Source organism: Onychomys torridus, chromosome 8 (genome assembly GCF_903995425.1).
Source record: "Onychomys torridus chromosome 8, mOncTor1.1, whole genome shotgun sequence".
In the NCBI taxonomy this organism is placed as follows: domain Eukaryota; kingdom Metazoa; phylum Chordata; class Mammalia; order Rodentia; family Cricetidae; genus Onychomys; species Onychomys torridus.
In genome coordinates, this window is record NC_050450.1 from 94,763,476 (window position 1) to 94,777,166 (window position 13,691).

Consider the following 13,691-nt stretch of genomic DNA (forward strand, 5'->3'; position numbering starts at 1 on the left):
ATCACGACTGCCTGGCAAGCTTGTATCTTTTTAAAGGCTCAGATTCTAGGTATGTAAACAGATGTAAGATTCAATACGTACAGTATCCACACCAAACTATTATGAAGGTCTGGATCAACCAACTCCATATCGTCCAAAGTAATTGACTTCCCAAGCAACTGTTTATAAAAAGGCAATGTGAAACCACCATCAATATAATGTCCATGGAATACAGCCATTCCCATTATTCGTCCAACAAAGTGGAAGTAAGATAAATGTTCCTGAAATGAAAAAAACAGATGCAAATACTCAAGTTAGAAACTGTCCAGGAAAATGTCTTAATAAGAAGTAAATATTATGCTGGGCGGTGGTGGCACATGCCTTTAATCCCAGCACTCGGGAGGCAGAGCCAGGCAGATTTTTGTGAGTTCAAGGCCAGCCTGGTCTACAGAGCGAGATCCAGGACAGGAACCTACACAGAGAAACCCTGTCTCGAAAAACACCCCCCCACCAAAAAAAAGAAGTAAAGTAAATATTTAAGCAACATTTTTTTTCCTTCCTTCATCCTCTTCCCTTCCTGCCTTTCTTGGTTTTGTTTGTTTCAGAGATGGCCTCACTCATAGCTCAGGCTGACCTTGAACTTAGTGATGATGAGGGCCTCAATTTCCCCAGGGCTGGGATTACAGGTATTGGCCACCATGCCCAGGTCTCTCTCAAGGAAAAGGCCCTTTAAAAATGATTCTTTCACAAACCTGTGCGAAGCTACTCGTACATCCTGTTCTCTGAGCATCTTGTCAAGGAATAAAGCTTTTAATCCTAACATCTCCGCTTCCTTGACAAGCCAGAGACTGAACTTCAGGATATCCTGGATTTAAGCATGGATCTGGTTTTATACTTGGATTAGTCTGCCAGCTACTGTTCATACACAAATTAATAAGTCCCTGAAGGACTAGTCCACACTTGGACATACAAGCATAGAGACAGTATGCAGACAGAGTACCCATGAGGACAGCAAGGTGATGAGATCCAAGGGTCTGAGTCTACTCCTAGGAAGCACCCAGCAAATGTCAGTTGACAGTCAGGTGGGCTTTAGTGAGCTGCTCAAGAAGCAGCTTCGTCTCCAAGTCTCCTTAATAAAGAATTGCCTGATGAGCCACCACCACATGTAAATACAACTGCTCTTTCACCATACTGTTTGGTTGGTTGAAATCTGTTTTTTAAAATCTTTTGCTTTTTCATTTAGTAAATAATTTTTAATCTCATCTTAAAACTTCTGTTTTAGCTTAAAAATATCTTTAAAAAGGACACATACTTTCTTCAAAATATTTAGATAAACATATACAAGCAAAGAGAACATTAAAAGTCACCCATTATCTAACACTCAGAGGAAACGATTATCAGTTTTATGGCGCAGACCTTTTAATGTTCTCTTACATATATCTACCACCAAAGCTGTATCACATTACTATATAACCTTCCACTTAACATCACTGAACATATAATGAACACACATCGTTATCACACATCATCTTAATCTCACACTCTTTAATTTCACAGTATGCCCCTATGTGAAAACATACCAGATTTAACTAGAAAGCAGAAATTAGCAGTAACCACCAACTTTTGGAGGGGAAGATATATTTGGGGACAAACCCAGGGCCTCACAAATGCTAGTCAAGCACACTACCAACGAGCAACATTTAACTTTTAAGTGTTTAATAATAATGTATTATAGGATTAAAAAAGCATAATTAAATGCCTAATACACAGGGTCTCAAGTAAGTCTCACAACTGTTTTCTAAGGTGCAAACTCTTCCTATTAAATTTTAACAATAAAATAGTTGAGGTTTAAGGCAATGAATTTGCCCACAATCACAGACAGCAACTTACATAACAAGAATATGGTTGTTATATATTTTTTTATTTTTATTTATTTATTTGTTTGTTTTTTTGAGACAGGGTTTCTCTGTGTAGCTTTATGCCTTTCCTAGAACTCGCTTTGGAATCCAGGCTGGCCTAGAACTTGTGTCATCTCTGCCTTAGCCTCAGGGAGGACCTGTACACCTGCAGACTCCATGTCTTTCTAATTTCAGAAACTATGTTCTTCATTTGGTTCCTTTGAAACAGGGTCTCACTATGCAGTTCAGTCTAGCCTTAACCTTCCAAGTGATGTAATTACAAGCATATACCACTAGACCCAGATCGAGAACAGCAATTTATACTATTTTATGTCATAATTTAATCAATCTTCTGTATGGACAGCTGTGCTGTGTCAACTGGGGGTAATCAACAGTAGATATCCTAGTGTACCAATGCAGTGCACATTTATTATCATTTACTAGGACAACTTCCAAGAAGAGGAACTGCTGAACCAGAGGGTGTGGCCAGGATCAGGCAAGTGATTCCTTTGTGATAATCACACTGACATTTAAAGATGAGAGCAGAGTGGGTCCCAGCACACTCACACTATTGTGACCACAGCTCATACCGGATTAACTGCAGAATCAGGATTGATCTGCAACGTGTAGATATCATCTCTAGAATACTGGAAGAGACCATAGTAAGGATTCAACATTTCATGCGACAGGAGATACAACCATTCCCTAGAAAAAAAAAAGATAAAGCAATTTTTCAAGTTATATCATTAGTCACTCTAGTGAATAATTTTTCTTAATTTTAAACATTTATTATTATGGGTTTGCATGATACGGGTGAACACATGTGCCATGGCACACATATGGAGGTCAGAGGACAACTCTGTGGAGCTGGTTTTCTCCTTCCACTTTTATGTGGTTTGAGGCTTGACCTCAGATTGCACGGTGAACACTTTAACCTACTGGACTTTAACCAGGCTGGCCTCGAACTCACAGAGCTCCACCTGCTTCTGCCTCTTGAGTGCTGGTAAGATTAAAGGCATGTGCCATTATGTCCAGCTTCCATAATTCTTATAAATTAAAATATAGTACTAACTGTGGTTCTATAAAATCACAACAGAAAACAAATGCTTAAAGACCAAATAAACTTATTATTAAACAGTTATTGTTCATAATTGCAGCAATTTTATTATACTTTAGCATCAGTCAGTATAGCAGCGTAGCTGCTCATGGAGATTCTGCAGCCCTATAGTATATCACTTTAAAAGCTAAACGAAATTTATAGCCATGATAAATATAAAGGGAAGAATGTGTTTTTATTTAAAACATCTACTTCGTCTAGTTGTCTATTTCTATCAGGGCAGATTTATACTAGGTTCATAAGGATACATAATAGAACAGGCAGGCGGATCCCTATGAGTTCAAGGCCAGTCTGGTCTACCCAGTGAATTCCAGGATAGTCAGGGCTACATAGACAGAGGCCCTACATCATCATCAACAACAACAACAAAAAACAAAAAAGAAAACCAAACAAAAAACGACAAAAAAACCCAAAACATAATACAGCATGAACTTATTCTTACTTTTTAGACAGTGGAGTGTGGTACTGTTTCAGTAAAGAAATGTAAATGCCTATTTCACCACCTTTTACTGTATCAAGCCTAAAGCAAACCATGAAATAAACCCAGAGATCCCAAAGCTTTAGGTATAGGTAGACACAAAGGCCATTCTGTGGGCATGTCCCATACTACTTCTCTTCCTTTTTGTTGTACTGAAGATGGAATATGGAACTTTGTACATGCTAGGCAAGCTCTCTACCACTGTGATATATACCCTCCCGCTTTTACTATGTAAGCTGCCAAGGAAGGGAAACAATCAACAGTCCTATCTAGCTGTGACACCCATGAACAATAACAATGACCATCATGTCTTGGTGATAACTAACAGCTGCCTAATTGAACATCAGTTCCATTCAATAGGAGGAAAATTATTCCTGGCACTAGAAACCTAGGCAACTATTGGAGGCCAATGAAGTCATGGACCTTAGAAAAGAACCTACTATCACTTTGCTAGAACAGTATAATTCCTGACTTCATTCTAAAACTTATCTTTTTACCCACAGATATGTGTGACTCTCATCCTTCATCAAAGAAGCTTCTCTTTACAGCAAATGGAGAAATTACAGCAAACTACAACTGGTCATAATGCGGGGATAAATGGATCATGAGGACACGGTGCCAATGGACACATCTACAATATGACTCCTACACCTAAGGCTCAGGGTAGATCTCATAATAGGTGACAGGAAGACTGAATTCCTTTTCTGTCCTCATTGGGCACTGCAAGCACTTAGCACACATTCAAACACAGGCAAAATACTCACACCATTAACTTAAAATATCCATATATAAGTTATTGCCCAAGTCTTTACCTAGCAACCCCTCCATAGTCAAGGCCTTCTTCTCCACGAAATTTTATCATTAATCGCTTCCAGAGATCTTTTGGTCTCATTTTCATGACTTGCCGATATGATTCCTGAAAAACAATTTTAACATACTATCATCAGGTGTTTTAACCTCTGATTTTGAATTCTTCTTTTCCTCCAATTCACAAAATTAATTTAACTCAGATGAAATCTGATTTAAAAATTTGGTTGATCTAAGTTTAAGTCAGAGGCATCAGTAGAAACTAAATGTAAAATTAAAAGCACAGTTCTAAAAGAACATAAGTAAAATAATTAATATATTAAGTACACAGACAGCTTTATATTATTTGGGGGACATGCCAAGAAAGACTCTTACAAAGCTCAGGATAGCCTTGAACTCCCTATGTAGACAATGCTGGTCTTGCTCTTGCAGTGATCCACCTGCCTCTAACTCACAAGTGCTGGGGTAATGTAGAAAAAGCCTTAATTCATGTTTTCTTGTATAAAATTCCTTTATAGTAGCCAACAGCCTGTACAGAGAGCCTATTCTGAGTTTTATAAGATGATCAGTGCAATCCTGATAGGAAGACCTGGTGAACATGTCTCTTTCTAGAGGTCTGCGGTAGCTATAGGTCTTGGAGATGGCATCAAAGGTGGCCCTGGTAAAGCTGCCCAGGGTGGCCACTGCCAACACTGGCCATCAGCAGCCTCTTGGGACACAGGTGCTAAGACAATGCCAGTGCCTCTGGGCCAAAGGTCTGTTCCCTTGCTTGGGACAGTATGGGATTTGATTATCACACTCCCTGGGTAGCCTCTGTGTACCAAGACAATGGAGATTTCTAAAATGATGGCTTGAATGGTGATGGCTATCTTACTGGTTTACTTATCTTTAACACCAATGTCACCACCATTGTAGTCTCCATTTGCCACAAATGCCTTAAACCTCTGTTCCACTAGCCAGTGCAAGTCTGCTTCTAAAACTGTCTTAATCTCACAACCATGAAAAATACCCCAGAAAGAAGTTAATTTTGGATGCTGACAGATAGGGAGAACAGAGATGCTCCGTCGAGGGACTTGATTTTTTTTTTTTAAATATCTGATTTATTTTTTAAAAGACATTTATTTATTATGTGTACAGTGAGTGTTCAGCCTGCAGGCCAGAAAAGGGCACCAGATCTTTCATTGTAGATGGTTGTGAGCCACCATGTGGTTGCTGGGAATTGAACTCAGGACCTCTGGAAGAACAGCTGGTGCTCTTAACCTCTGAGCCATCTCTCCAACCTGGGACTTGATTTTTTTTTTTCATTTGTATTCATGTGCATGTATGGGTATGATATATCTATATTTTTAATTGTATTCACGTGCATGTATGGTTGAGGCCACTGCACACACCGAATCTTGAGTTACTGGTGGTAGTGAGCCATGTGACATGGGTGCTAGAAATTGAACTCAGGTCCTATGGAAGAACATGTGCTCTTAACTGCTGTTTCTCCAGCCCCCAATCTTTATGTTGTTGACTACATATCCCAGCATTGTGACAGGATTTATCTCTTATCTCAAGCCTTTCCTCCCTTGATGAGTTCCAAGACTCCAACCTTGGCCAATGACTGTGATCCCAGGCCCGGAGTCCACATGCAGAGCCTCTGAGGAAGACCTGCCTCTCAAGAATGGAAACCTAGCTGGGTGGTACTGGCACACGCCTTTAATTCCAGCACTTGGGAGGTAGAGGCAGGTGGATCTCTGTGAGCTCGAGGCCAGCCCAGACTACAGAGTGAGTTCTAGGAAAGGCACAAAACTGCACAGAGAAACCCTGTCTCAAACCCCCCTCCCCCCCAAAAAAAAGTGGCAGGGGAGGGCTGGGAACCTGGGGCCTCTGGACTCTTTTAATGCACAAGCATCACCTACCATTCAGTGTTTTCCAGGTGGGAAGAAGCTCTTTTTATCATTTTGAAATACAAATAACAATTATAACCAAGGCTAAAACTGCTCTGAGAGACAAAAGCTCATCAGGAGGCAGATTTCTGTGAGTTCTTGGCCAGCCTAATCTATAGAACGAGTTCCAGTCAGGGCTACATAGAGAAATTCTGTCTTAGAAAAAAAAAAAAAAATATTTTCACTTCAATGAGATGAGTCTCCAAAAATGTCTCCTTAGAAAGAATGAGACAGGGTTGGGGATTTAGCTCAATGGTAGAGCGCTTGCCTAGCAAGTACGAGGCCCTGGGTTCGATCCTCAGCTCAAAATTAAAGAATGAGACAAAATCCAGGCATGATGGTGTACAACTTTCCTCTCAGTACTTGGGAGGCAGAGGCAGGACAGTGTCTGAGAACATCCTGATCAACAGCGAGAGTTCCAGGCTAGCAAGAGCTACACAGACTGTTTCAAAACAAAGAGTAAATTTAATTTTCTTCTAATTGAAATTAAGGCTTATATATTTACCTCAAAAATCTCTTCCCTAGAAACCTCAATGCGGCAGTGGCCGGCCTGAGGCTGTTGTTGGGAAAGCTCTTGCCTCAAGATCTTTAGTTTCTGAACCAAGTCTCGTTTGTACCTTGGCACCGTCAGACACTCCGTGTCCTCAGGACATAAGGACACCACTTGCTGCTGCTGCTGGTCTTTCAGCTGGTTCTGACGACTGGAAATAAACAGAAATATTACCAAAATACTTCAGAATGTAAAAGATTGCAACTCTACATTTAAATCAGACTATAAAAGAAATTTATCGTTTTCTAAACCTTACTGGGCATCCCATCAGCCAGGTGAAACTGGTTACTGAGGTTCTATTCATAAAGCCTTAGGCAGATGCTAAGAGCAATTGTTCAGACACCATTTCCTCCACATCATCCCATCATCCAATTTACAATTCAGGTGGGTGCCAAGCACAGCCTGTCATCTAGAGCCTGTTTTCCTGGACAAACAAAACAGGGGTCTGAACTGACAGTTTGGTGGAGACCCTTCCTCTTACAACTGTGTCAGTCTAAATACAGAATAAAAGCAGTGAAGCAGCCTGTAAGGGGCAGTTATATAAGGGATGATGTCAGCACTGGTCAGAAAACAGTGGGATGGCAACTTGCTATCTGTAAGGCCTCTGACAACGTCCAGAGATCTTATCACGCAAATTATTTTCTTGAAATAAGTAAGCATGACAAACAGAAAAGATTCAAGATGCTGTCTTTGTACATACTTGTTTTTAAAAGTTTCCTTAAATTTTAAGGCAGAATTTCTATGATACCATTCAAAGCAACAGGAACAGTGTTAAAGGAAGAAAACAGGAAAAGGAAGGGGGAAAGACCCTCCACAGTCAGGCTGAGTTCAAATCTCAGCTCCAGAACTTTTTATGTACTCTGGGCAAGCTGTGACACTGTCTCACTAAAGAAGACAGGACTGCATGTGGATGGCAGGAAAAATGTTTACCCAGTGCCCAGGACACAACAAGTAGAGTCAATGTTAGTTATTTTAACCACTACAAATGACAGAGTTACTTCTTGTTGTTTTTTAATTGTATAAAGTATGTTTTTTAAGCAAGGATTTTTTTTTTCCAAATGGGGTTTCTAAGAAGGATATGTGTCCTTGGCCAGGTGATTTGCTGAGCCCTAATGACAATATTTTGCAATAGTTTAATAATGTCATATCCTGACATTTATAGATTATATGCCAAGGCCTCATATATAGGAACTATTTAACTTCATAACATCAAAAGGGAGTAACCATAGTTAATTAACCAATCTCAGAAGGGATTCTAAAGGAGAGAAATGAGCAAATTCAGGAACCCACACAACTACAGGCTGCCCTCATGTGCACATTACACACAATAAGCCTACTGCAGACTTCTACAGGTAACTTCTCCTGTTGCTTCCTCAAAAAAGTAATTCAGACTCTTATTAGTTTAAGTTCAAGACTCCATGCTAAAATGTAACTTGCCCACTCTATTTTTTTCTGGCATGAATAATTTGCCTCTCCATGATTAGTATAGTAATCTGAATTTTTTCCTCACTTCCTAAAAATGTTGAAACAGGAAAAAAAAAAAAAACAACTTAAAATCAAAGTAATCTACAAATGTTTGTTAGTGTTATATATAAAATCCATACGTAACAGGTCCCTAAAATTCAGACTAATAGTTAAACTAACTTCATTATTTTATTATTTGGTTGATAACCAAAGCCTTTACTCCAAGAATATTTTTTTGCCATGCCCACACACCATCTCCTTCTGACTGTATCAGCTTAAAAATGATACAAAGTTAGAAAAACATTATAAGCCAAGCACGGTGCCCATATCAGAGGCCAGGTCATTCTCTACCACATAGTAGTTCAAGGCTATCCCAGGATACATGAGACCTGTCTTGAAACGAACACATCATGCTAGAGCTACCAAATAAGTAACAATGTATTCTAGTCAAGCCTGGAGCTGTAGGCTAGCTACTCAGGAGGCTAGGGCACAGGATCTCAAGTTTTAAGGACTGCTAAGGCCACAGAGTGAGTTCAGGAACAGCCTGGGCAATTCAGGGATGTCCTATCTCAAAATAACAATACATAAAGAATACTCTTACCACATGAATAGCTAGGAAATTGAAAATTAAAGACTCCCAAGCACTCCGGAAGCTGTGGCAGGACAATAAAAAGTTCAAAGCTAACTGGATTATAAAACCAGTTCTAGGGGGCCTGAGCAACAAAGCTAAACCTCATCTCCAAACAAGTATCACAAAAAATACAATTTTATATCATCATAGGCCTGTTGTGGTGACATATGCCTTTGACCTCGGCATTCAGGAAGCAGAGACAGGTGGATCCCTAGGAGTTCAAGACCAGCTTGGTCTACACAGTTAAGTTCCAGGTAGTCAAGGCTACACTGGAAAACCAACAACAAAAATAAAAGCCCAAATAAAAAAATATCATCACATTTGCAATTTTGATTTTTTTGTTTTTTGAGACAGGGTTTCTCTGTGTAATTTTGGTGTCTGTCCTGGATCTTGCTCTGTAGACCAGGCTGGCCTTGAACAGAGATCTGCCTGCCTCTGCCTCCCGAGTGCTGGGATTAAAGGTGTGTGCCATTACGGCCTGGCCCAATTTTGAATTTTTTTTTTTTTAAGTTTTGTTTTTAATATAGTCCCCTGAGAAACACGATGCATATCACACCACATAGAATCACATGGTTAAGTTATCAGGGTGTTCAGAAGACAAAATGTAGTTTTAGGCCCATGCCTTCCTTCACTGGGGTTTTCCATAAGAAAGGCAAGGCCAGAAGAGTAAACAAAGTCAGTAATACCAAGGATTTGCCAGAATCCACATAGTGTTAGTAAAGACTACAGTGATTTTATTACTCAGGAAAAGTTGCACTTACACATAAAAGTTGAAAATAAAGTATTCTATTACATTTATTTTATATAGTGCACGGCCATGCCACCATGTCCGGGGAGGTCAGAGGCCACTTGCAGGAGTAGTTCTCTCCTTCTACCATGTGAGGTCCAGGTATCGAACACAGCTTGTCAGGTTGGGTTGGTAGCAAGCACCTTTGCTCACTGATCTACCTCACGGGCCCTAAAAACATTTTATGGTGCTTTGATTCTACCTTTATGTAAGTGTCCTAGAGCAGTGTTAATCGAAGGATAGACTACCTACTGTACTACTCTGCTCCTGAGGCTATGGATCTTAATATATAGAAACAGCCCATGAATTTCCTGCATTCTACAAATGCTTACAAATACTTGTGAATTTCATTTGTAACTAAGGTTTTAGCCACCTAGCACAATAAAAAGGTCTATTGACATAATGAATCCAACAGGGTAATTATAAGTATTCAAAGAAGACAACAAAAACACACAAGTTAGATGTTTTCTTGTACTTTTCTAAACAAGTGATAGCCAGCTCTCATTCACAATTTTCCTGTTGCATCTACCTCAAGATTAATGAAGCAGGGATGTTTTCCAAAGTCACTCTGCCCTCTATTAGTTTTCTTTTGTTTTAGAATCTCACACCCTAAGTATTTATCACACACACTAATGATGAAGCAAGCAGAGCTGGCAGTATTTACTAAAGTGAGTTACTCTGTGGACACAAAGAACCTGGTTCTCTGGATTCTAAGGCAAACAAGCCATGGTTTGTTGCTACACCACTAGCCAAGTGTCTTGCCAGAATTGGTGACAAAGACACGTTGCTCCTTTCCTGATGATGAAACTCCCTTTTCACCTTTCCTTCCTCAGAAGGCAATGCCGGCAAGTAATGAAGTTAGGAAACAGGCAACTGGAGAGACAAGCAAAGGATGCAAAGATGGTACAAATGATGTGCAGGACCGACATGAACAAAGACCAAGGACTGAGGTCTGAATTCAGCCTAAGTACTGCATGCCAGGAAACTTATAGAAAGTCAACCTTGTCGGGTGGCAGTGGCACACACCTTTAATTCCAGCACTCGGGAGGCAGAGCCAGGTGAATTTCTGTGAGTTCAAGTCCAGCCTGGTCTACAAAGTGAGATACAGGACAGGCTCCAAAGCTACACAGAGAAACCCTGTCTCAAAAAAAAAAAAAAAAAAAGTCAACCTCTGCTGGTTCCCTCATCTGTAGAAATGGGTTTATCTACCAGGATGAAACTGTTAACACATGCAAGGAACAAAGAACAACACTTTTACACACAGTAAGTGCTATTGATATGTCTGTCAGTCACTATTATCAGTTGTATGTAATAGGATGGCAAGTCAAAATTAGCCTGCTCAGTCTCAACTTTTGGTCAAGCTACAGCCTCTGTAAACAGCCTTCTTGCTTGAGCACCTCTTATAAATACCTCTTCCTGACATTTTAGTAATGGTTCCTGTTTAAGCAGAGTGAAAATAAGATATGTGTATTTCAGAGTAAAATCTCTTGCTCTTCCATATGCTCTGATCAGTAAAAGGCATGGTGGCTCATGTCTCTAACAAGGAGTAGCATGAAGATCTGCCAGGCTACAACAATTCAAGGCCTGCCTGGGCTATTCCTTGAGAATGCATCATAAAAATAAATCAACATTATGAATTTAAAAGAGCAAATATTCTTTCACATTATAAAAAGCACACATATGTCCTCTTATTTAGGCTATTTTTATATTTTAATATTTTCACATGTACCACTTCAAAACTTACTTTAAAACTAAATGCAAGTTAGCAGAGAGCCGGGGATCTGTAAATTGTGTTGTTCTGTTGTTATGGTCAACGAAATAAACTCTTCCTGTAGCGGTATTGCGGATCTCCCATCCAGGAGGCAAAGGACCGAGCTCTTCACAATTGATGTTGCTAAGATCCCTGCAAAACAAATATACAAAGAAATACCTCATTGCTGGGCCTGCTGAGCCTGCTGAGCCAAGCAAGTGTATGTGACACACAGCAATTCCATGAAGTCTGAGAAAATGTATTGTTTCAGAAACTTGAGTTGTTCAGCTGGAATCTTTAATTCCCAATGGGTTCCCAAACTTGCACATTCAACACCCAACCACTAAATGGCTCAGAACTTATCACACAGTGTGCATTTTAGTAAGTTCCTAGGCTTTAATGTAATACACATTTTAAATTCAAACAGAGAAATCACATTACTTGCCAACATAAACTATTCTTCAATATTTGTTTGACAGAAAGTATTGTTTTACAAGCGTCAATTATCTAAAAAAAGTTCTCTTCAGTATTTTCTTTCTTTACTATATCATAAAGTTGGTGCAAACAAATATGCATGCCATGAGTGATTGTATGCTCTCCAACAAAGCAAAACTGGAAACATTACTGAAATCCTGACGCTGGAAATAATCACAGTGTATTTTCTTTTAATAAGGTAAGTACATTGTTTTGAATTTTGAAGTCTAAAAAATTCATGAAAAAAAACCTGGTAAAGACACTTAAGAAAAATGCTTCAAGACTTAGGACTGCAATAAAGAAAAGCTCAAGTACTTTTACCAGATGAGGACCACTGGTACTGCACACACAGTAAGTATGTCCAGGACTGTAAAGAACAGTACAGCTGAACACCCTGACCACTGGTACTGTATCACACACGGTAAAGATGTCCAGGACTGTAAAGAACAGTACAGCTAAACACCCTGAGGTGGCTGGTGAGGGTGTGCCCAAAGGCATGGACGTTCCTAGATCCCTTTTGGCTGTTCAGAAACCAGCAACAACATTGCAGATTTTCATCCTCTACCCTGCTAGGTCAACACCTTGCATGGAGAGAGTATCTGAGAGGGCTCCAGTTCTTGGTAGCTGCATGTGAAGATGTCCAGTAGCTACGGAGGCCATTTCCAGCTCTCTCAGATTTCTTCAAACAATGATTCTGACCTCTGCTTAAAGTGATCCCAGAGACTCTTCTGCTACACAACAACTAAAGCTTGAAAAACACCCTCAGAAAAGGCAAAGCAGAGCACCATGCCTCAAAGAGCTTCGTGGTACTAGACCTAAGAAGCAGCTGGGGAGGTGTAGGCCAGCACCAAGGCTGGGAAAGGAGACCTAGAACCTCTCAAGCTGAGAGCTCCAAGGGGTGAAGCAATTCTAAAAAAAACTTCCCAAATTCCCTAAGGACCAGAGAATCCCAAATAATAGAGATTAAATAATACATCAGGCATGGTGACATACAAAAGCAATCCCAGCACTCAGAGGCTAAGGGTACATATAGGAAGAGTGCAAGTTCAAGCCCAACCTAGGCTATACACCAAAATTGTGTCATCTTTAAACTGCTCCCCGCAACACATACACACCTTTAATCCCAGCAGAAACAGGTAAATCTCTGTGTTCTAGGCAAGCCAGGGCTATAGAGTGAAATACTACCTCAAAAGCAAACAAACAAAAGATAAAAAACCACACCAAATTCAAGTAACAACCTCATAACCTGAGATCAATGAAAATTTCACAGGTGAGCACACTGTGACAGCTAGCAGCCATGAATTACATCTCTAAGAACAAGAGACCATAAAGAAAATAATTGGGGTGTGATGTTTAAGGTGTTTAAACAATCTGGGCAATGGTGGCATACGCCTTTAATCCCAGCACTTGGGAGGCAGAGCCAGGCGGATCTCTGTGAGTTCGAGGCCAGCCTGGGCTACCAAGTGAGTTCCAGAAAAGGCGCAAAGCTACAGAGAAACCCTGTCTTGGAAAAAAAAAATAAAAAAAGATAAAAATTAAAAACAATTATAAACTATATGGTATAACAATGATGTAAGAATAGCAGGACATAACAGCTAAACAGAAAAATGCTTGCTTTGCATGTGCAAGCCCTGGGTTGGAACCCACAACTGCAGTCAAACTTGTAGAAGTAGGACACAAGGACAAAACCAAAAGACAAATCATTCTACTATTGATGTACTATAGAATTTGATTTTATATAATTTTATTTAGAATGTGTAAATCTACAGTAACACATGGGAGAGCTTTAAAGTGCTGATTAATAGAGTAAAAAACCAGAAATGAT

At 39.8% G+C, this 13,691-nt stretch overlaps 1 protein-coding gene across 3 annotated transcripts in view; it reads right to left on the bottom strand.

Annotated features, from left to right (window-relative positions):
- Smurf2 (SMAD specific E3 ubiquitin protein ligase 2) overlaps window positions 1–13,691 on the bottom strand; it is a 105,006-nt gene that overhangs the window by 14,428 nt on the left and 76,887 nt on the right. For all 3 annotated transcript variants that reach the window (XM_036196454.1, XM_036196456.1, XM_036196455.1), the window contains 5 exons: window positions 11,387–11,545; window positions 6,716–6,911; window positions 4,285–4,388; window positions 2,468–2,582; window positions 82–260 (listed from right to left, as the gene is read on the bottom strand). In XM_036196454.1, coding sequence (XP_036052347.1) covers window positions 82–260; window positions 2,468–2,582; window positions 4,285–4,388; window positions 6,716–6,911; window positions 11,387–11,545 — 753 coding nt within the window. The remainder of the gene's footprint in view (window positions 1–81; window positions 261–2,467; window positions 2,583–4,284; window positions 4,389–6,715; window positions 6,912–11,386; window positions 11,546–13,691) is intronic.